The sequence below is a fragment of the Boleophthalmus pectinirostris genome, unplaced genomic scaffold, assembly GCF_026225935.1.
Source record: "Boleophthalmus pectinirostris isolate CB_2022bp ecotype Guang Dong unplaced genomic scaffold, ASM2622593v1 HiC_scaffold_22, whole genome shotgun sequence".
Classification (NCBI taxonomy): domain Eukaryota; kingdom Metazoa; phylum Chordata; class Actinopteri; order Gobiiformes; family Gobiidae; genus Boleophthalmus; species Boleophthalmus pectinirostris.
In genome coordinates this window covers 40,561,060-40,586,059 of record NW_026571190.1, presented here as the reverse complement: position 1 = coordinate 40,586,059, position 25,000 = coordinate 40,561,060, and the positions used below count along the sequence as shown (strand labels likewise).

The window sequence follows — 25,000 nt, the reverse complement described above, 5'->3', positions numbered from 1 at the left end:
CCTCTCTCTCCCCTCTCCCTCCTTCGCTCCTCTCTCCTCCTCCCTCTCTCCCCTCCTCTCCTCATCTCCTCCCTCTCCTCCTCTCCTCCTCTCCTCTCCTCCTTCTCCCCTCTCCTCTCCTCTCTCCTCTCTCCCTCTCCCCTCTCTCCTCCTCTCTCCTCCTCTCTCCTCCTCTCCTCCTCTCCTCTCCTCCTCTCCTCCCTCTCCTCCTCTCCTCTCCTCCTCTCCTCTGTCTCCTTCCTCTACTCTCCTCCTCTCCTCCTTCGCTCCTCTCTCCTCCTCCCTCTCTCCCCCTCCTCTCCTCATCTCCTCCTCTCCTCTCCTCCTCTCCTCCTCTCTCTCTTCTCTCCTTCTCCTCCTCTCCTCCTCCTCCTCCTCTCCTCCCTCCCTCTCCTCCCTCTCCTCCTCTCCTCTCCTCTCTCCTCTCTCCTCTCTCTCCTCTCCTCCCTCCTCCTCCTCCTCTCTCCTCTCCTCCCTCTCTCCTCTCCTCTCCTCCTCCCTCCTCTCCTCCTCTCCTCCTCCTCCCTCCTCCTCTCCTCTCCTCCTCTCCTCCTCTCCTCCTCTCCTCTCCTCCCTCCTCTCCTCCTCCTCCTCCTCTCCTCCCCTCTCCTCCTCCTCCTCCCTCTCTCCCCTCTCCCTCTCCTCCTCTCCCTCTCCTCTCCCCTCCTCTCCTCCTCTCTCCTCCTCCTCTCCTCCTCTCTCTCCTCTCCCTCCTCCTCCTCCTCTCCTCTCCTCCTCCTCCTCCTCTCCCTCTCCTCTCCTCTCTCCTCCCTCTCTCCTCCTCTCCTCTCCTCCTCTCTCCTCTCTCTCCTCCTCTCTCCTCTCTCCCCCTCTCCTCTCCCTCTCTCTCCTCCTCTCTCTCCTCTCTCCCTCTCTCTCCTCCTCTCCTCCTCTCCTCCCTCCCTCCTCTCCTCTCCTCCTCCTCTCCTCCTCCCCCTCCCCTCCTCCGTGTCTCCTCCTGTAGGACACGTTGCGGGAGTGTCCTCCTGACGGTCCTGGTTCAGATTACGGTTGTCACGCGGGCCTTCAGTTCATCTCTCCTCTGTACTTCGTGTCGTTCGTGCTCACGGCTCAGTTCGTGCTCATAAACGTGGTGGTGGCGGTTCTCATGAAGCACCTGGACGACTCCAACAAAGAGGCGCAGGAGGACGCCGAGATGGACGCCGAGATCGAGCTGGAGCTGGCGCAGGGGGGCCTCTGCTGCATGATGGGAAACATCGGGGCCATCGCCGGGGCCACGGCCGCGGCGGGGGGGGCGGTGGCGGGCGGGGCCGCGGGGGGGCTGGGAGGGGCCGGCGGAGGAGCCCTGCCCGTCGCGGCGACCGTGGGACCGCCGGGGGGGGGCGCCGGAGCCGGAGGAGGACACGAAGGACTCGCACTTCATCATCATCATCATCATCATCATCGGTGTCGCCTGTACTCACCTGCACAGGTAAGACTGACGCTCATGCCCCCTACGATACCGATACTTACCGATAATATACTTGTACTTGTTAAACGTTTGTCGATACCACATGCCGATACCGATACCACTATTACACAACACCAGAGCTGGGACCAAGTCTTTGTTTTGTAAGTTTTAAGTAAGTCTCAAGTCTTTGACCTCAAGTCCGAGCCTCAAGTCAAATACCCGCAAGTCCAAGTCGAGTCTCCAGACGCTGGTCCATAAGTCCAAGTCAAGTCCAGGTTTAAAGACTTGAAATGACTTGAAGCTCAAAGTAAAGTACAAAATATAGTTTAGATTTTTGCTATTTATTTGACTTTTAAGATAAATTGTACTTAAAGAATCATATTATATTTATATTTGAGTATTTATAGAGTATGTACGAGTTGTAGAAATGTTTATTTTCCCTTTATAAATGTCATGACAAGATCTTAGTGTGAATCATTACGCTCAGAATAGAAAAAATTCAGATTTAAAAGTGCTTCTTTCAAGTCACAGGCCTCAAGTCCGAGTCAAGTCCCAAGTTATTGACCTTCAGGTTCAAATTGAGTCCCAAGTCTTAGTCCATTTGATCAAGTCAAGTCTTGAGTCCAAGTCATGTCTTGCAAGTTCCCACCTCTGCACAACACATTCAGTTTCCTGAATAAGACAATATTCTGTTTATGAGAAACCAGGATAAATAAAGTGACTGTACATGAATGAAATGACTGTTAAATAAAGAGCTGCACTGCACACGTACGACCACGTAATTTTAACCGACAAACTGAATGTAGGTTGTTGTGTGTGTTGTGACCAAACAGGTGTGTACATGTGTCTCTGCATCAGAAGGAGCGAGACACAAACAGTGGGTCAGTCTGTAACGAACCGAAGCACAAATGTGGATTTAACCAGGATTTGTAGAAGAAATTCCACACTTTCCGTTGCGTTGGGACAAGTGTGAGTCCATGTGCACAGTGGATAAAGCAGCACATATGTTTCTGTGTCCAGTGGGAAAAAGTTTTTCCAGGTGAGAGTCGCTCAATGTGGATGACGAGGCCCCGCCCCCCTCCCCCCGTACGCTGTCCTGGTTTTGACAAACACAAATCTGGTCACACTGACCTGTATTCACCTGAGTCATGTCTTTTAATCCAACACAAGTTGAACCACATCAGCGACACAAGAGCTGGAGTTTTATCTTCACTTAGTTTATGTAAATTAGTGATGTGGTTTTAAGTTTTGTTTCTGTGAGATTTGAACAAAACTGAATTAAACACATTATAATGTCAAACAGCTGATATGGCCCTTTACTAAGGTCTGTCCGGTCCCTGTATGACCGGAGCAGGAGCTGTGTTTGTTGCCGCAGTAAGTCAGACCTGTTCTCGGTGCATGTTGGACTCCTCCAGGGCCGCCCCTGTCACCGGTTCTGTTGGCTGGAGGGTCCGGTTTGGGGACCACAGGATCATCTCTGCTGTTTGCAGATGATGTTGTCCTGTTGGCTTCATCAGACCAGGACCTGCAGCACTGAGGCAGTTTGCAGCCGAGTGTGAAGCGTCTGGGATGAAGATCAGCTCCTCCAAATCCGAGGCCATGGTTCTCGACTGGAAAAAGGCATCTTGCCCTCTCCGGGTGGGTGGAGAGTCTCTGCCTCAAGTGGAGGAGTTCAAGTATCTCGGGGTCTTGTTCTCGAGTGAGGGGAGGATGGAGTGTGAGATTGACAGGTGGACAGGTGCAGAGTCTCCAGTGATGCGGTCGCTGTATCGGACCGTTGTGGTGAAGAGGAGCTGAGTCGAAAGGCGAAGCTCTCGATTTATCGGTCAGTCTTCGTTCCTACTCTCACCTCTGGTCATGAGCTCTGGGTAGTGACCGAAAGGACGAGATCGTGGATACAAGCGCTCGAAATGAGTTTCCTCCGCAGGGTGTCTGGGCGTCTCCCTTAGAGACAGGGTGAGGAGCTCAGTCACACGGGAGGAGCTCAGAGTAGAGCCGCTGCTCCTCCACGTCGAGAGGAGCAGTTGAGGCTCAGGCATCTGTTCCAGATGCCTCCTGGGCGCCTCCCTCGGGAGGTGTTCCGGGGAAGACCCAGGACACGCTGGAGGGACTATGTCTCTGGGCTGGCCTGGGAACACCTCGGGGTCCCCCCAGAGGAGCTGGAGGACTTGTCTGGGGTGAAGGAAGTCTGGGAGTCCCTGCTTAGGCTGCTGCCCCCGCGACCCGACCCCGGATAAGCGGAAGAAGATGGATGGATGGATGTTTCAGACGTGTTTTTGGTACATGGTCACATTTTTATACAACGCTTTTCCAGCTTCAAGTCACTCAGAGGAACCACTCACTCACACACCGGAGAACACAGACACCCAGGATGAGGGGGGTTAAGTGTCTTGCCCAAGGACACAAAGACAGCATTCATTTGTGGGAGCTGGAATCACACCTCCAACCTGTGAGTCAGTGGATCAAACCGCTCAAAGAATGATGTTTATGTCGAGAGCGAGATTCGAACCGCCAACTTATGAGCTCCTTTTTGACGAGGAAACGCCGTCATAAAGTGAGAGAAAACTCCAGAAGATCCATTTAGCAGAAAACTGTACTTTGTCTTAATTGTTTGTCTGCGGTGATCGGGGGAGTCTCAGAGTGAGGCCTCCTGCTGCTGCGTCTGTGATCGATCTGTCAGACGTGTGACTCACAGAAACAGAAACGGGATCGTCTTTTCTCTTTTTTTCCCTTTTACACTGGCGGCGAAAACGTAAATCAGGGCCGCGGCGTCGTGAAAACGGGAGAATAAAGATGCAGCGTAGGTAAAATCCTCCATGAATAATGCTCTGTAAAGACTCATCGTGACACATGTCGATAAAAAGTGCTATAAATAAAAACTTACTCACTCCAGCTGAGGTTGTCCTGACCAAGCCAAGCAACGAGATCATGGAGATGGTTCCCCGGGCGCCTCATGTGCCTCCCACTGCTCCTGAAAGTGAAATACAGAGGACAGTTTCCCTACGGGGATAATAAAAGTACTACAAAACAAAACAAAAACATGAATCAAACATGAATCACTCCAAATAGAACTTCAGCGTTGAACCTCTGAAGTTGTCTTTGGAGTGATTCATGAATTTGGCCACGTTTACATGATGTTTTTTTAAATTTCCATATTGATTGTTCTGAATTAAATAGTTGGGAATTAAAATATTCTCGTTCGAGTTTACATGGAAATTGTCAAGTGAAAAAGCCCAGTCCCTGCACCAAGTCTTCACCTGGACTCCTGAGCCCTGCCTCCTCTCACCTCTGCTCCCTCCTCTTCCTCTTCACCGCTCCTCCCCTCTCCTCTCCTTTTTTATTAGTTGATGAGGTTATTTTGAGTCTGGCCAGTAGATGGCAGCAAGAAAAAAAATCAGGTAACCAGGTGCATCTCTGGAATCATTTAATGCCCAGGTGCGCAAAACACAAACAGAACCAAACGAAGGAACGTGAGGGGAAACACAGAGACACCGGTGAGGACATTTACCTTTTAAAATGAGTTTTAAAGGTTGTATAGAGGATTTTTTAAGGGAGGTGACATACAGCGACGGTCCTTTTTCAAATGTTGTGCATGAGTGACACCACCTTCCTCCTCCCTCAGAAGAAACATCTCCTCCCGCCTCTTTACTCTAGAAATTACGCTTGTTTACGTCCAGTGTGTGTTCAGAATCACTGTTGAAGTGACCTGTTTAGAAATAATTTATCAACCAGCGCATCAGTTTTTAGACCGTTCATCTGCTTCATTCATCCAATCGCTGGAAGAGATCTCCAAGAATCACCTCAGTTTGTCTTGGCTCCTTTTCCCCTTCTCTTCTTCTTTCAGCGACCTCAAAAACGGACTTTCTTTTACGGCGAACTGGTCGCTGATTCTCGTCCGCCGTCGCAACAAACTTTGTGCGAAATGCGAGGAAGCTACAGTTTGAAAAATCCTCTAAAAACTGCTGCATAAACCACGTAATCCCCGCGCACCGAGGAGTCAATTACACTAGGGAGTTTGATTGACAACCCAACAGCCAATAGGAAATGAGGCAGCCTTGTTTTCTATTGGCTGATGTTTCTCTGGCCTCACTACGTCCACAGTTGATAGATTTTCATTCTTTTTTTTTTTGGTCATCATAATTACGAGGCTGCTGCGTCTCTGTAATGGTATTTTAAACTTTCATTGACAATAATCCTCCATACAACCTTTAAGTTTAGTTGAAGTAAATAGTAAATAAATTCAATTTAAGTTTGAAAATGCCAAAATAGAGCTAAGTTGAATAAATAAATAGTTTTATTATTAATAAAGTAGTAAATCTGATTTAAAGTAAATGATGTAAATTCTAAGTTAAAGTAGCTTTAGTTAAAAATATATATATGTTATTTAGCAATTAAAAACAATGTATTTATTTATCAAAATTTGTCTTGAAATAATAAAATATTACATTTCATGTAGTCATTTAAAACTGTATAAAAACAAGTTATATTTGGGATTAAAAATGTATTGGTAAAATTTTAGCTATTTAAATTCATGTATCAAATGTGTAGTAAATATTATAAATAAATACAATATATATATATATATATATATATATATATATATATATATATTGAAGTGTATTAATTAAAATTAAAATAGATTATATAACTAATGAAATTGTAAATTTAATTTAATTACACATTTGTTTACTTTAAAGGTTTTTGACCTGCTGCTGCTACTACTACTACTACTACTACTACTACTACTACTACTACTACTACTACTACTACTACTACTACTACTACTACTACTAAAGGAATCAAATTAGTTAATAGTACATAATAGTTTACAATAAAATCTTCAAGCTGAGTTGAGCCTTGTTGTTTTTCAAGTTGGACTTGTGTTCCAAAAGTAAAGACTTGCCAGAAATAATAATTCTGAATTGAGGTTTACATTGAAAACTTCTTAAATCCTCTTTATTTAATTCCGCTCAGCGTCTGGGGTTGGGGAAGGTTCTAATTGTACAGAGACACGAACGTACGACGTACATCGACCAGAAAATGTTTTATTCAGAATTAAAGCTCATGTAAACGTGGCAAACGAGAAGGAAACTAGTAAATAAATAAGTCTTTATTTCTATACTTACTTGTATTTTCACAGACACATGTCACAAAGACACTTCACAGAGCTTTTATACAGTCATTATTCTTTCTCTCCAGACCTGGTGATGGTGAGCTGCTGTTGTAGCCACAGCTGCCCTGGGGCAGACTGACAGAAGCGTGGCTGCCATGTCAATCAATGACCACCACCATCACTCACACACTAGACAATGTGGGTGAAGTGTCTTGCCTAAGGACACAACAACCTCCTGTGGCTCCTGATTTTCCCAGCGTCTCCATCCAAACACTTGACAAACCGGTAACGGCCACAAACTACTCGAGTTAACTGCTGAAATAAGAAAACATTTGATTATTGTTTTCTAGTTAAAACAGAGCAGTGTTAGACCGAGCGTGTGTCTGGAGAAGTTTTCGGTCACGGTGGAGGAGGAGGTGGCGTTGGCGTTGGCGTTGTTGGCTGTGGCGTTGGTGTCGGCGTCCTCCTCCTCTCCGCCCGAACATTCAACATATGCGGAGAGAGAAATCACAGGAGCTAAAAATATTGGCGAGCGGGGGACGTTTGTGCGACGCTCCAATCACACGCCACGAGAAAAAAACCACAAATCAAGAGTATTTTTAGAACGGCTTTACTCACGCCAGAGGAACGAACCCAACACATGACGAGAAAACAATGAAAGAGAGAGAGAGAGACGGAGGGAGGAGGAGGAGGAGGGGAGAGAGAGAGGAGAGAGAGAGAGGAGGAGAAGAGAGAGAGAGAGAGAGATGAGAGAGAGAGAGGGAGAGGATGAGAGAGAGGAGATACAAAGAAGAGGAGGAGGGGAGAGAGAAAGAGAGAGAGGAAGGGGGGGAGGAGAGGGAGATACAGAGAGGAGGAGAGAGACGAGAGAGAGAGAGAGCGGGAGAGGAGGAGGTAGAGAGGAAAGATGAGAGAGAGATACAAAGAGGAGGGGAGAGAGAGAAAGAGAGAGGGGGGGAGGAGAGGGGGAAGAAGAGGAGAGGGAGATACAGAGAAGAGGAGAGAGAGAAGTGAGAAAGGGACAGAGAGAGAGAGAGAGGAGGGGAGGAAGAGGAGAGAAAGATACAGAGAGGAGGAGGGGGAGAGAGAAAGAAGAAGGAGAGGATAAGGACATGGGAGAGGAGTGAGGAGAGAGAGAGGAGGAGGAGAGAGGGGGAGATGCAGAGAGGAGGAGAGTGGTGGAGAGAGGAAGAGGGAGAGAGGAGGAAGAGTTAGAGAAAGAAAGGGGGAGGAGGAAGAGTTAGGAGGAGAGCAAAGGAGGGAGGATAGGATGAGGAAAAAGAGGAGGGGGACGTGGAGAGAGAGAGAGAGAGAGAAAGAGGGGGGGGGAAAGGGAGAGAGAATAGTGGTGGAAAGAGGGGAGCAGGAAGAGGTACAGAAAGGAGGATAGAGAGAGAGAGGAGAGGAGGTGGAAAGAGGAGGAGGGGAAGAGAGAAAGAGGAGGGAGAGATTCAGAAAGGAGGAGGATGGAGGGAGAGAGGAGAGGACAAGGAGAGAGGAGGAGGAGGTGAGAGATACAAAGAAGAGAGAAGAGAGAGAGAGAGAGAGAGGAGGAGGAGAGATACAGAGATGAGGAGGAGGAGAGGGGGAAGAAGAGAGAGAGAGAGAAGATAGAAGGGAGAAATATAGAGAGGAGGAGATAGAAGAGGGGAGAGAGAGAGAGGGGAGAGGACAAGAAATGAGGAGGAGGGGGAGAGAGAGAGAGTGGATGAGGACGTGGAGAGGAGTGAAAAGGGAGGGAGTGGAGGAGAGGGAGAGAGAAAGAGAAGAGTGGAGGAAAGAGGGGAACAGGAAGAGATACAGAAAGGAAGAGAGAGAGAGAGAGAGGAGAGGACAAGGAATGAGGAGGGAGAGAGAAAGAAAGAGAGAAGAGTGGAGGAAAGGGGAGCAGGGAGAGATAGAAAGGAGGAGAAAGAAGAGAGAAGAAATGAGGAGAGGAAAATACAGAAAGGAGGAAGAAAAGCAGAGAGGGAAGGAAAGAGCGAAGGAGGAGGAGAGAGAGAAGAAGAGAGAGAGAGGAAGAGAGAGAGGAGGAAGAGTAGAGGAGGAGGAAGAGAAGAGGAGGAGGAGAGAGAGGAGGAGGAAGAGAGAGAAGAGGAGGAGAAGAGTAGAGGAGGAGGAAGAGAAAGAGGAGGAGGAAGAGTAGAGGAGGAGGAAGAGTAGAGGAGAGGAGGAGATGGACTCGTTCTCTTTCAGAACAATGCGTCTGATTAGGGCTGGAACATCGGGGGATATTTTTGTCGACACTTTTTACACAATTAAATCAATTTTTTTGTCATTCGGGCCAAATTTTTAAAGCTTCTGACAGATTTTCGTGTTATTTTTGTGGTCAATATTTATAATAGTTTTACACCAGTTAATTTGTGGAAAAAGAGAAAGTTGAGAAGAAAAGTACAAAAATACAGAAAGTAACAGAAACTCTGCACCTCTGACATCGACACAGAGACTGAAGACTGTTCAGTGACGTCAGGCCGGGGGGCTCTACATGTACCTCTACAGGAAAAATGTTTAACAATTACTGTAACAAATCCATGTGTGGTTCGTTCATTTGTTTTTTTAAATTAAAAAACAAAAATAAGAAAATGAAAAAATAACAGTTTTCTTCATTATTTGTCTCCAAAACCAAAATGAAAAAAAAAAAAAACAGATAATGACCGATTTATGTGATTAAACTGCGATGCCGGACTGAACCAGGACTGAACCAAGCCCGGGACCAGACCGGAACCAGACTGGGACTAAGACCAGGACCAGACTGTAATTGAAACCGAGAGTAGACAAGACTGAGACCGGGACTGAGACCGGGACTGAGACCAGGACCAGACCAGGACCAGACCATGATTGAGACCGAGACTGCGACCGGGACTGAGACTGGGACTGAGACCGGGACTGAGACCTGGGACTGAGACCGGGACTGAGACCGGGACTGAGACTGGGAACAGAACTAGGACTGAGACCAGGACCAGACCATGATTGAGACCGAGACTGCGACCGGGACTGAGACCGGGACTGAGACCAGGACTGAGACCGGGACTGAGACCGGGACTGAGACCGGGACTGAGACCAGGACTGAGACCGGGACTGAGACCGGACTGAGACTGGGAACAGAACTAGGACTGAGACCAGGACCAGACCAGGACCAGACCATGATTGAGACCGAGACTGCGACCGGGACTGAGACCGGGACTGAGACCGGGACTGAGACCGGGACTGAGACCAGGACTGAGACCGGGACTGAGGCCGGACTGAGGCCGGGACTGAGACCAAGACTAGACAGGACTGAGACTGGGAACAGGACCAGGACCAGACCATGATTGAGGCCGGGACTGAGGCCGGGACTGAGACTGGGGAAAGGACCAGGACTGAGGCTGAGGCCGGGACCGGACTGAGACCGAGACCGGGACCGAGACCGGTACCGAGACCGGGACTCAGACCGGGACTCAGACCGGGACTCAGACCAGGACTGAGGCTGGGACCAGACTGAGACTGGGACCGGGACCAGACCAGGTCTGAAAATGGTTTAGTCCTGGTTCAGTCCATTATCTGTTTTTTTTTTGGTTTTTTTTGTTATTCATTTAAACACAAAATCGAAAACTGAAAAAACGAATCATTATCTGTTTTTTCATTTTCGTTTTGGAGACAAATAATGAAGAAAATAGTTGTTTTTGCGTTTTCTTATTTTTGGTTTTATTTTGAAAAATGAATGAAAGAACGACACACAGATTGTAACTGTAACTGTAATGCACATTTTAGCAAAAACACACAGACAAACCGTAGCCTGATTCATCAGCTGGTTTTACTTCGTTTCACTTTGTACAAATCATCTGACCTCACAGCCTTAGGATTCGTTCGCTCGACAGTAGGCGGGTACTTTTTTTATTCAACCAATCGCTGCTGTTTGGTCGTGACGTTTGTAATGCTCCAAATCCCGTAGGAAGAAGAGCAATAACGTCTTTTCCTCTTGATAAAATTTACCAAACATTCTCTTTGTTCCGTCTTTAAATCCTCGATCTCAGGAATCTTCGCCAACACAGAATGTCTGTCTTCGTCTACATGCATCTGAACGTTTTGTTTACTGTTGTGCTGTTCCACAAAAGAGACACAGACAGACGCTTCAGTTTAACGTCATGACTTCACAGATCTTCTCTCATCGGTCGGTTCGCGCTCTACAACTTTCGGTCTAGTGTATTCTGAGAGAAATGAAACTGAACGTCAGCTGTGCGTCTGAATCGTTCTGTGAGTGAGTGCTCTGTAGAGGGCGCTGAAGTGTGCGGGCTGATGCAGTGAATGAGGAGCTAGGGTGAACATCTGGACACAGCCCAAGAGTTTTTTTTTTTTATTTTTTTTATTACAGATTTATGTTTTATTTATTTATTGCTCATGCTGTTATTTTGTTTTTGGCTCAATGCGGCGCTTTCTCCAGTATCAAGGGCGATCGCAGCGGTGTCATATCCAGCACATCTGGTATCAGCTCTCAGGAAACGAGCATGAGTCCGGGCTGCTCCCTCTGACCGTCCCACGAGTCGTACGTTATTCAAGCGCCATCTGGTTTCCATGTCTTTTAACTTATCCTCCAGGACCCGGTTCCTCTTTTCCAACTTTTCACCCCTGTCCTTGAGTGCGCCACAACCACAGAGACGTGAACCTCTGCTTGTCCGATCCTGTTGGTGCATCTCTAATTCACTCATGGGTCCAGTCAAGTGGTAACGGAGGGAAACAGGGGCAGATTTTTGACATTCAAATGTCTCTTATTCAGAAACTAGAGGAACTATTGAAATAAGTAAAGTATCAGAATGTAGGAAAGAGTTACACTCCAACAGGGTCAAGTTAAACCTGTGAGATTCTTTATGCAGCACTTTTTGGTCAATAAATCCAAACAGTGATAACTCTTGGTTCTCACTTCCATATCCTTAACAAACTGGTTTGAATATTTGCTTCATATAGTTTTCTACCATATGGTACAAGATTAGGTTGAAAAACGTCATGAGATTTTTTATTAAGAAAGGTCATGGTAACGGAGGGAAAAGTAACGGAGGGAAAATTGTACAAACAAGTAGAAGGTGCAGGATTTTACATCATTTGTCACTTTTTTCTTCCAAATACTTTAATATTACTTCAAAATGAAAGGAAACTATTTCTATAATATGTCAGTCCTTCCAAGCAAATTTTTATAATTTAAAATTTTATTTATTTTTTTTTTAAAAATCCTGTCCCTTCATCAACAGTTCAAAGATGGAATAACACAAGATATGATGAAATACATCCATTTATTTACATGATTTTCAGGTCTTTGAAATTTGGGAAATAATTTTTGTTCCATGTTTCATACATGGTCTGTTTAAAACATATGGAACTTTAGAACCAAAAATGGTACAGAAAAAAAAAAATGCAATCTGCAACAGGATGTTGCACAGAAAGTATCAGAGCAGCGGCACACGTCTGTCTAGTTTGCGGCCATAACCAGAAGTCTGCTATTATTTTGTTGGCATCAATTTAAAGAGAAGAAAATCAGACAGTTAACATAAATTCATATTTCAACCATTATTTGCGTCGTCTTTGCTGCAGGAACAAAAGGAACAGGAAGAAAATAAGTCTTATAAACCTTGCTCCTTTCACTCAGACACTAGAATCCCCTGACCTGTGTTGAGGAGAATGTAGTGACTGTGTGAACGAGGCTCTGTGGAGGGAGCTGAAGTGTGTGCGCGGGGCCGTGGAGCGAACGCCGAGCGACAAACAAAACACTGCAGGTATTCATTATAACGTCATTAAAAGCTCTAGTCTCTTTAACTGCACGAGGCTCCGAGACGCCGCTTCTGTCTGCGTCTCTGGGTGAATGTGTTCGGAGACTCTGTAGTTCCCTCGCGGAGCCAAAGAGACGACGAGGGGGGAGACGGGGGGGGGGGGGGGGGGGGGTGGGGGGGGGGGGGGGGGGGGGGGGGGGGGGGGGGTGCGTGGGCGGCCGTCTCGAGTCTTTTCTGCTCCTGTCACTGTCAGACTGATCCCGGTATATTTAACACAGAGAGAGTACACACGTGCCACTGAAACTGCAGCGATTTATCAAAGAGCAGCTCAGGGCCCCGGGCGACTCCAAACCCACCGAAGAGAGAAAGAGAGAGAGACTGACAAACCTACTGAAGAGAGAAAGAGAGACAGACCGACAAACCCACCGAAGAGAGAAAAGAGAGACAGACCGACAAACCCACCGAAGAGAGAAGAGAGAAGAGAGAGACAGACTGACAAACCCACTGAAGAGAGAGAGAAGAGAGAGAGAGAGAGAGACAGACTGACAAACCCACCGAAGAGAGAAAGAGAGAGACAGACTGACAAACCCACCGAAGAAGAGAGAAAGAGAGAGACAGACTGACAAACCCACTGAAGAGAGAAGAGAGAGACAGACCGACAAACCCACCGAAGAGAGAAAGAGAGACAGACTGACAAACCCACTGAAGAGAGAAAGAGAGAGACAGACCGACAAACCCACTGAAGAGAGAAAGAGAGACAGACTGACAAACCCACTGAAGAGAGAAAGAGAGAGACAGACTGACAAACCCACTGAAGAGAGAAAGAGAGAGACAGACTGACAAACCCACTGAAGAGAGAAAGAGAGAGACAGACTGACAAACCCACCGAAGAGAGAAAGAGAGAGAGACAGACTGACAAAACCCACCGAAGAGAGAAAGAGAGAGACAGAGACTGACAAACCCACTGAAGAGAGAAAGAGAGAGACAGACCGACAAACCCACCGAAGAGAGAAAGAGAGACAGACCGACAAACCCACCGAAGAGAGAAGAGAGAGACAGACTGACAAACCCACCGAAGAGAGAAAGAGAGAGACAGACTGACAAACCCACCGAAGAGAGAAAGAGAGAGACAGACTGACAAACCCACCGAAGAGAGAAAGAGAGAGACAGACTGACAAACCCACTGAAGAGAGAAAGAGAGACAGACTGACAAACCCACCGAAGAGAGAAAGAGAGAGACAGACCGACAAACCCACTGAAGAGAGAAAGAGAGACAGACCGACAAACCCACCGAAGAGAGAAAGAGAGACAGACCGACAAACCCACCGAAGAGAGAAAGAGAGACAGACTGACAAACCCACTGAAGAGAGAAAGAGAGAGACAGACCGACAAACCCACCGAAGAGAGAAAGAGAGACAGACCGACAAACCCACCGAAGAGAGAAAGAGAGAGACAGACCGACAAACCCACCGAAGAGAGAAAGAGAGAGACAGACCGACAAACCCACTGAAGAGAGAAAGAGAGAGACAGACTGACAAACCCACCGAAGAGAGAAAGAGAGACAGACTGACAAACCCACCGAAGAGAGAAAGAGAGAGACAGACCGACAAACCCACCGAAGAGAGAAAGAGAGAGACAGACTGACAAACCCACCGAAGAGAGAAAGAGAGACAGACCGACAAACCCACCGAAGAGAGAAAGAGAGAGACAGACTGACAAACCCACTGAAGAGAGAAAAGAGAGAGACAGACCGACAAACCCACTGAAGAGAGAAAGAGAGACAGACCGACAAACCCACCGAAGAGAGAAAGAGAGAGACAGACTGACAAACCTGCTGAAGAGAGAAAGAGAGAGACAGACTGACAAACCCACTGAAGAGAGAAAAAGAGAGACAGACCGACAAACCTGCTGAAGAGAGAAAGAGAGAGACAGACTGACAAACCCACTGAAGAGAGAAAGAGAGAGACAGACCGACAAACCCACTGAAGAGAGAAAGAGAGACAGACTGACAAACCCACCGAAGAGAGAGAGAGAGAGACAGACCGACAAACCTGCTGAAGAGAGAAAGAGAGACAGACTGATAAACCCTGAAGAAAAGAGGAAGAGAGACAAGACTGTAAAGGACTTCTGGAGGTTTTTATGATTTTATAACACTGCTTCCTCACACAAACATTCGTAGAGTCGTGTGTCGCTTCATTCATTCTTGTTTCAGTTTTCCATTTTGTCCGCTCCTTTAACCTCACACAGAAACGTGGACTCAGTTCAGGTCGACCAATCACGTCGCAGCGTTGAGGTGTGGGTGGAGCCAAAGGTGAAGCGCCCAAACAAACCAAAACGAACATGACGACGCTGACAGACTTCAGTTTATTTTAACCTCCACAGGCTCTATTCACGCTTACGTCACAAACCAGAAAGACGTTTGGAACCATGTGATGATGACGAACAGAGTCACCGACCGACTGTGATCAAACCCACTGACCTGGGACCAAACCCTGGATTCAGCAGCAGAGGTTTTCATAATCTGCCAAATCTTTTCCATGGGAGACGTGACTCCAACCACATCTTCAAAGTCACTTACAGAAAGGACACATGTTCTTTATAGAAAAGTTCTATACTTATACTACAGGAATGTTTAGTTTGTGATAAACTTGCAGAGGGAGGAGCTTTGTGCATTTGTGAACAGGAAAAATGTCTGAGCTTTTTTTTCACCTTAAGTTAGATTTTTTGGTTGTATCACTCCAGATCAGTAACGTGTAGAAGTCAGTTCAGAGTGACACATATAATGTGTGTCAGTCATGTTACTGCTCCCTGAGCAGACACCAGACACACAGGTTACATTTTCCCAGGATTGTGATGATACAGAGAAAAACTGTGTTCTGTTTTTAACTCTCTACAGTGTTTCCATTGCATTCGATTGTGCGTGACCACTACACCTGAATCCTGACCAAATCTGACCCCAAAACTCACCCATCCATCCATTTTCTTCTGCTTATCCGGGGGCAACAGTCTAAGCAGGGACTCTCAGTCTTCCTTCACCCTGGACACTTCCTCCAGCTCCTCCGGGGGTCCCCGAGGTGTTCCCAGGCCAGTCCAGAGACACAGTCCCTCCAGTGTGTCCTGGGTCTTCCCCAGGGCCTCCTCCTGGAACACCTCCTGATGGAGAAGCCCAGGAGGCAAAAGATGTCCTCCCCTCAGCTGCTCCTCTCAACATGGAGGAGCAGTGGCTCTCCTCCGAGCTCCTCCCATGTGCTTGAGCATCTCACCCTGTCTCTAAGGGAGCACCCAGCCACTCTGCGAAGGAAACTCATTTCTTGTATCTGCGATCTCGTCATTACCCAGAGTCATGACCAGAGGTGAGAGGAGGAACGTAGACTGACGGTAAATCCAGAGCTTCGCCTTTTGACTCAGCTCCTCTTCACCACAACGGTCCGATACATCGACCGCCTCACTGCCCACGCTGCACCTGTCCACCTGTCAATCTCACGCTCCGTCCTCCCCTCACTCCAGAACAAGACCCCGAGATACTTGAACTCCTCCACTTGAGACGAGGACTCTCCACCCCAGGGAAAGGCACCTTTTTTCTGATCAAGAACCATGACCTCGGCCTTGGAGGAGCTGCTCTTCATCCCACTTCACACTCGGCTGCAAACCCCCAGTGCTGCAGGTCCTGGTTTGATGAAGCCGACAACTCACCCGCTCTGCTTCTGTGGAGTTTATATGTTCAGTATTTTACAAAAAAGTCTGTTTGTAATATAAAGAACGTTTAATATACGTACTGTATTTTGTCACAGCTTCATCTAAACAGTAGTTGTGGTGTTTTAAGTCATTGTTTTACAGATTCCAGTACTTTTGACAACATTTTTACTTCTACATTTTCACTTAAACATAAGTGTAGAAAGCTTCACCAGACTCCTGTCCCTCACTGCTGTGGGACTCAAACCAGTCTCCCTCTCTCTCTCTCTCTCCACTTTAAACATGTTTTTAAACCTTATTTTTCTTCGGCTCCTTTCTCCAATTAGGAAACCAGGCTTTAGCTTCACTTTGTATCTGGAGGCTACGAAACTAAAAGTGCAGTTTTGCTAAATCTGCTTTTTCCAAGAACCAGAACCTTCAAACAGATCTGTGTGTGTGTGTGTGTGTGTGTGTGTGTTAAAGTGTGTGAGAAGATTCTAATCATTATATCGATATGTGTCACTACATCCTCATGTCCCAGTGCGTCAGATGCCCTCCCATCCTCTTCCTGTACTTCTCTGAGTCAGATGCTCTTCTCTCACTCTCCTGTAACTGTGTGTGTCAGATGCCCTCCCATTCTGCTGCTTTATATTCTAGTGTGTCAGGTTCCCTCCCGTCCATCCATCCATTTTTTTCTCGCTTAACCGGAGCTGGGTCACGGGGGCAGCAGTCGAAGCGGGAACTCTCTGACTTCCTTCACCCTGGACACTTTCCAGACTTTTTTGAGACCTTCCCAGGCGAGTCCAGAGACATAGACTGTGTTCAGACTGCAGCCTGAAGTGACCCAAATCTGATTTTTTGATGTTCCTGTATCTGATCTTTTAATGTCAGTCTGAACCACACAGATCTGATTTGTTCAAATGTGACCCAGGACACTTGGATCTGTGCTCCTGAAACTGATACATATCTGATCTTTTGACATGTGACTTCAGTCTGAACGGTCAAAGTGCATTCATCCACCTACACGTTATCAACAAGACACAAACGTCACTATTCTGCACTGAAGTAGGAGAAAATTGTTAATGAACTCTGTGTGACTGAAGTGAAGCACATCTCCACTCACCACAAAACACCACGACCAAAAACCTCGTCCTTCTCCTTCTCAATCTCCTCCTTAAAACAAGTAAGTTGTTCATGTTGTGGCTCCGGTACGAGAGGAACTTTAAAATCTCCAGGTGCTCGATGCTGCGTCCATGTTTGGACAACTTGTGTAAACACAGAGACGCTCGCTGAGGTTGACGTCGTCGTGTCTCCAGTGTCACATGTGGGACACTTTTGGACCGTTTAATGTTCACACTGGAGTCACATACAAGTCACATTTAACTGGAAATGTGAACGACAGCGGCTCTACTCCGAGCTCCTCCCGTGTGACTGAGCTCCTCACTCTGTCTCTAAGGGAGACGCCCAGACGCCCTGCGGAGGAAACTCATTTCGGACGCTTGTATCCACCATCTCGTCCTTTCGGTCATTACCCAGAGCTCATGACCAGAGGTGAGGGGAAGAACATAGACTGATGGTAAATCGAGAGCTTTGCCTTTTCAGCTCAGCTCCTCTTCTTCACACATTGGTCCGACACAGTGACCGCATCACTGCAGTGTGAGATTGACAGATGCCCTCCCGTCCTCCTCTTATGTCTCTGTGCATTAGATCATTGTTTCCCTGAAGTGGGTCACTACAGATTTTTTTTGGAGTCACCTTGTCACGATCTGCATCTAGATACATACATCTCTGGGAAACACTGATTACTGTTTTTGTTGTTTTATTGTTTAAAAATTTAGTACCGTATTTTCCGGGCTATTAGTCGCTCTGGATTATAAGACGCACTGTCATTAAATGGTCTATTTTTGAACTTTTTTCACAAATAAACCTCGTGGGACTTTAAAGGAAACCCAACAGTGTGATGGGTGAGTGGTTTTGTTTGTTTGTTCGTTCACGGTGACTCTGGGTTTGTTCAGTTGTGGTGTGTAGGGAGTAGTGTCTGTCACTGGATTGTCGGCGTGTTCGCAGTGACTCAGTTGTTCAGTCGTGTCTAGAAGCGCTCGTCGCGTTCATCACTTTTTCGTTCCGTTCCTCCGTTCCGTTCCTCGTCGGCGTGGAGTGATGAGTGTGTCTGTGGGTGTTTTTCGCTGTGCGGTCGCTGTCTGCTCCGTGTGTGTTTGTGTGTTTGTGTGTTCTGCGGGTTTGTAGTTTACTGAAGTCGTGCTGGGACACCCGAGCGGATTCGTGTATGGGGCGCTCTGGATTGTGGCGCACGGTCGTTTTTTGATGAGGTTAAAGGCTTAAGAGCGCGACTAATAGCCCGGAAAATACGGTAGTGGGTCCAGTCAAGTGGTAACGGAGGGAAACAGGGTCAGATTTTTGACATTCAAATGTCTCTTATTCAGAAACTAGAGGAACTATTGAAATAAGTAAAGTATCAGAATGTAGGAAAGAGTTACACTCCAACAGGGTCAAGTTAAACCTGTGATATTCTTTCAAGTTCAAGACAAAAAATTAAAAAACTCATGTCGGTAACGGAGGGAATGAAATATGCAGCACTTTTTGGTCAATAAATCCAAACAGTGATAACTCTTGGTTCTCACTTACATATCCTTAACAAACTGGTTTGAATATTTGCTTCATATAGTTTTCTACCATATGGTACAAGATTAGGTTGAAAAAACCTCTTACTTTTTTGACTCATGAGATTTTTTATTAAGAAAGTCATGGTAACGGAGGGAAAAGTAACGGAGGGAAAATTGTACAAACAAGTAGAAGGTGCAGGATTTTACATCAATTTGTCAGTTTTTTCTTCCAAATACTTTAATATTACTTCAAAATGAAAGAGAAACTATTTCTATAAAATATGTCAGTCCTTCCAAGCAAATTTTTATCATTTTAAATGTATATATTTATTTTAAATCATGTCCCTTCATCAACAGTTCAAAGATGGAATAACACAAGATATGATGAAATACAAACATTTATTTACATGATTTTCAGGTCTTTGAAATTTGGGAAATATTTTTTGTTCCATGTTTCATACATGGTCTGTTTAAAACATATGGAACTTTAGAACCAAAAATGGTACAGAAAAAAGGTCAACAGTTTGATAAACTAGAGTAAATATGTATCTGTTCAATACATTTTTATATCAGATCAATTAACTTGAATTTTTGGCCTTGTTGTTTACTTCTGCTTGACCGGGGCTCAGCTTCTAATTGTTCAGAGACACAATCACTCAGTCAACAATAAAATATCCTCATTAATGTTCAATAACCAATTTACTTTGTCATTTACGAATAACGTCTTTTGACTTGTGTCGCGAAGATCTGTGACTTTTAAAATACGGTTCCCCGCAAAAAAAAGTTTGGTAAACACTGTGTCAGATGCCCTCCCATCATAGTTAGAATAAGAATAATTTGAATACTTGAGTACGGGAAATGACCAGCTGGCAGTGGGATAATGAAGAGTTTGAATGTAGATGTTGTCGGGTGGACGTTACTCGTGTTAATGAAGCTGTGGAATAACCTTTTGTCCGTGAGACGGGGACTCACAGGACACTATAGAAACATGTGACCGGCGCCGCGTGCACCGCCACTTTCACTTTTTCAGGGTAATTGGACGGTTCTTTTTTCCGCTCGGCGCGTTCCAGACGCACGAGCGCTGAGCCTGTACGAACTTTACCTCGCGGCGCCAATTATGTGGAAATGTTCTTTGTCGGAAAAGTTTAAAGAAGTGATTTGTAGCAGCGAAAGAATAAGGGATTATATGTACCAGACGTGATCTAAACCAGGACTAAACCAGGACTAAACCAGGACTAAACCAGGACTAAACCAGGACCAAACCAGGACTAAACCAGGACCAAACTAGGACTAAACCAGGACTAAACCAGGACTAAACCAGGACTAAACCAGGACTAAACCAGGACTAAACCAGGACCAAACCAGGACTAAACCAGGACCAAACCAGACCAAACCAGGACTAAACCAGGACAAACCAGGACTTAAACCCAGGACCAAACCAGGACTAAACCAGGACCAAACCAGGACTAAACCAGGACTAAACTAGGACCAAAACCAGGACTAAACTAGGACCATCCATCCATCCATCCATTTTCGTCCACTTATCCGGGTCGGGTCGTGGGGCAGCAGCCTAAGCAGGGACCCCAGACTTCCTTCACCCCAGACACGTCCTCCAGCTCCTCCGGGGTAATCCTGAGGTGTTCCCAGCCAGCCGAGAGACATAGTCCCTCCAGCGTGTCCTGGGTCTTCCCCGGGGCCTCCTCCCGGTGGACATGCCCGGAACTCCTCCCGAGGGAGGCGCCCAGGAGGCATCAGAACAGATGCCCGAAGCCTCAACTGGCTCCTCTCGAGGACTCACTGAGCTAAGGAGAGGACTTGAGACACCAAACGGATACAGCCGAAGCTCACCGATCCACCTGTCAATCTCACACTCCGGAGAACACTAGAACTCCTCCACTTGAGCAAAGACTTCGAACCATGGCCTCAGACTGGAACCGCTTCACATCGGCTGCAAACCAGAACAACATCGAAACAGCAGAGATGACCAAACCAAGGGCCCCTGACTGCACCTAGACAGGACCAACCAGACCAGTAAAACTAGACTAAACTAGGACCAACCAGGACTAACAGGACTAAACCAGGACTAAACTAACCAAAACTAAATCAACTAAAACTAGGACTAAACCAGGACTAAACAGGACTAAACAGGACTAAACCAGGACCAGGACTAAAACAGACAACTAGGACAAAAACTAAAAAACAGGACTAAACCAGGCTAAACTAGGACTAAACCAGGACTAAAACCAGGACTAAACCAGGACTAAACCAGAAAAAAACCAGGACTAAAACCAGGACTAAAACCAGGACTAAAAACTAAACCAGACTAAAAACAGGACTAAAACCAAAACCAGGACTAAACCAGGACTAAAACCAGGACTAAACCAGAGGACTAAACCAGAAATAAACAAGACTAAACCAGAACTAAACCAGAACTAAACCGTCTAAACCAGGACTAAACCAGGACAAACCAGACTAAAACCAGGACTAAAACCAGAACTAAACTAAACCAGACTAAACAGGACTAAACCAGGACTAAAACCAGGATAAACCAGGACTAAACAACTAAACGAGACTAAACAGACTAAACAGACTAAAACCAGGACTAAACCAGGACAAACCAGGACTAACCAGGACTAAACCAGGAACTAAACCAGACTAAACTAAACAGGGTAAAACAGGACTAAACCAGGATTAAACCAGGACTAAACCAGGTAAACCAGGACTAAACAGGACTAAACAGGACTAAACCAGGACCTAAAACCAGGACTAAACCAGGACTAAACTAGGAAACCAGGACTAAAACTAGACTAAACCTAAACTAGGACCAAAACCAGAAAAACCAGACTAAAACTAGGACTAAACCAGGACTAAACTAACAAAACTAGAACCAGGACTAAACTAGGACCAAAACCAGGAATAAACCAGGACTAAACTAGGACTAAACCAGAAAAAAACCAGGGACTAAACCAGACTTAAACCCCAAAATAAACCAGGACCTAAAACCAGGTCAAACCAGGACTAAAACCAGGACTAAACCAGGGACGGACAAACCAAAACTAAAAACAGGACTAAAACCAGACTAAACAGGCTAAACCAGGACTAAAACCAGGACTAAACGAGGACTAAACAGAACTAAACCAGAACTAAACTGGTCTCAAAACCAGGTAAACAAACTAAACCAACTAAACCAGAACTAACCAGAACTAAACCAGGACTAAACCAGGATTAAACCAGGACTAAACCAGGTTAAACTAGGACTAAAACCAGGACTAAACGAGGACAAACCAGACTAAAAAACAGGACTAAAACCAGGACTAAACCAGGACTAAACCAGAACTAAACCAAACTAAACCGGATAAACCAGGACTTAAACCAGGACTAAAAGAACTAAACCAGAACTAAACCAACTAAACCAGGACTAAACCAGGATTAAACCAGGACTAAACCAGTCTAAACCAGGACTAAACCAGGACTAAAACAGGACTAAACCAGGACTAAACTAGGACCAAACCAGAAAATAAACCAGGACTAAACTAGGACTAAACCAGGACTAAACTAGGACCAAAACCAGAAATAAAATCAGGACTAAACCAGACTAGAGACTAAACCAGACTAAACTAGGACCAAAAAAAAAAAAAACCAGGACTAAAACTAGGACTAAACCAGGTAAATAAGACCAACTAACCACTAAACGGACTAAACCAGAAACTAAACCAGGAAAAAACTAGGAGTAAACGAGACTAAACCAGGACTAAAACAGGACTTAAAACCAGGACTAAACCACTAAACCAGGACTAAAACCAGACTAACGGGACTAAAACCAGAAATAAACGAGGACTAAACCAGAACTAAACCAGAACTAAACCAAACCAGGACTAAACCAGTTAAACAGGACTAAAACCAGGACTAACCAAACTAAACCAGAATAAACCAGACAGGACTAAAACCAGGTCTAAACTAGGACTAAAACCAGACTAAACGAGGACTAAACCAGGAAAAAACAGGAAAAACAGGACTAAACCAACTAAACCAGGACTAAACCAGAACTAAACCAGAACTAAACCGGTCTAAACCAGGACTAAACCAGGATTAAACAAGACTAAAACCGGACTAAACCAGAACTAAACCAGAACTAAACAACTAAACCAGGACTAAACCAGGATTAAACCAGGACTAAAACCAGGTCTAAACCAGACAAACCAGGATTAAACCAGGACTAAAACCAGACTAAAACCAGTAAACCAGTCTAAACCACTTCTAAAAGCAGGACTAAAAGCAGGACTAAAACCAAGACTAAACTAGGACTGAACCAGGACTAAACCAGGACTAAACTATTTATATAAATCAGCGACACAAGAGCTGGAGTTTTATCTTCACTTAGTTTATGTAAATTAGTGATGTGGTTCTTTTTGAACAAAACTGAATTAAACACATTATAATGTCAAACAGCTGATGTGGAATCTAGAGTCGTTATGTTATATGTCGTAAAGTTGAATTTATTGATGCAGATTAGTAATGCAGATAGTAATAATAATAATGATAACTTGAATATAAAAACGTTAATGATTAATCGATAATCGATCATTCAGAATTCAGACCAGTTGCTCTGACCTCATTAGTCATGAAAATCTTTGAGAAGTTACTAAAAGAGAATATCCTCTCTCTAACCAATGGTAAACTAGACCGATTGCAGTTTGCGTATCAAGCAGGGAAAGGTGTAGAGGAGGCAGAAAACTTTCTTTTTTTATAAACACCTTGAAAAGTCCGACTCACTTTTTGCAGACTTCTCTTCAGCTTTTAACAAGATGCAGCCAGATATTTTGAGAGATTAGCTTCTATTTTTAGTCGACCTGATCAGCTTTTACTGCTACGTTTTAACTTCTTAACCCGCCGCACACAGAGATTCCTGGTAAACGGGGAAATGTCCAATCCCATCGTTTCACAAATTTGGCGTCCCCCAGGGTTGTGTTTTGTCTCCGCTGCTTTATATTTTGTACACAGACAGTTGTAGGTTCGCAAATGAGGAGAGCGACATGATCAAGTTCTCAGATGATACTGCCCTCCTCTCTGTCCTGCAGGGAGCAAACTCTGACCACGGCCGAGCTTTACCCGCTTTCATTGAACGGTTTGATAATAACCACCTGGACCTAAATGTAGCTAAAACCAAAGAAATGGTTGTGGACTTCCGGAAAAAAGTAGTAGAAAAAAGTACTCGGGAAATGAGCACATCGTCAAACGAGGACAGCAGCGGGTTCACTTGATGCGGAAGCTCAGCTCTTTTAATGAATCGTCTAATATTTAAATAATTTGTATCATTCTCTTATCGAAAGTTTGCTGAGCTTTTCTTTTATCTGTTGGTTTTATGGATGATCTGTGAAAGACGAGAACGGTCTGAACCAGATTGTGAAAGTTTGCAGCAAAATCAGCGGTGTTCAGACGGAGGATTTGGCCTCTGTGTGTGGAGACATCGGGTGTTACAAAAGACTAAGGCCGTACTGAGCCAGACTACGGCAAAAGACCAACCGCTACGCCAAATCTTTTATTCCTTTTGCCGTAAGGATTTTAAGTGGAAAGTGAATTTGCCACTGTGTCCCTGATGCACTGAGGTTTGTATGTACGGTGTCTGTTTTTCTTTTTCTGTTATTATTTATAGATTGTGCACGACCAGAGAAGTGCGAACTGAATTGCCCTTTGGATTTAATAAAGTTGTTGACTGATTGATTGATTGATTGATCATTAATTCCCCCGACGATCGATTAAGAAAATGTAATCGAATGCCCGTCCCTTTACATGACAGTGGAAATGTGGCACAGAGCCTTTTCAGACTCAGACAAAACGATATTGTACAACTTCACAAAGCATAAGTGGGAGGCAGACTGACTGTGCTGTGCTCTCGCTCTGAAGGGGGAGCGTTTTAGCACGGGGAGCAAAGGGAGGCGGGACCCAGAGCGGCAAAAACAACACTCTCAAAACGGTAAAAGGAAACGCGGCGATCTAAACGTGTCGTGTTCGCAGCCAATGCCCCGCAGAAGTAAAACAAGTCCTCGCTGACCCGACCTGCGTTCGCTGGAGATTATTTCCCACCAAAGAAACGGTTCTGCTGATGCATCCACCCACACGGAGGCAGAGCGGCGCATCGTTTTACATAAAGAAAGAGCCGTTTCAGAGCTCCACTGCCCCGAAGACCTGAGCCTCCACCGGGAACAAAGAGAAGGAGGCATCAGCAGAAACATCTGAGAGGACTTCACCACAAACGCTCGGATTCAAAACGGCTTCTTCCGCCAGCGCACGATTCCAGAGCTGTGATGAGAAGTGTTTAAAGGGCTCGTTTTACGCCGTTTTCTCTGTTCAAATGTAGTTTCCTCAACGCAAACAGACCTGGAGATGTGTTTTGTTCCATTCACACGTTTAACTCGCAAACACGGCTGCACATTTAGCCTGA

General features: G+C 45.6%; 1 protein-coding gene across 1 annotated transcript in view; it reads left to right on the top strand.

Moving 5' to 3' along the window:
- Positions 1-25,000, top strand: part of LOC110170326 (voltage-dependent T-type calcium channel subunit alpha-1I-like) — a 475,861-nt gene that overhangs the window by 406,157 nt on the left and 44,704 nt on the right. The window contains exon 36 of the mRNA XM_055158519.1: positions 965-1,432. Within this exon, the coding sequence (XP_055014494.1) occupies positions 965-1,432 (468 nt within the window). The remainder of the gene's footprint in view (positions 1-964; positions 1,433-25,000) is intronic.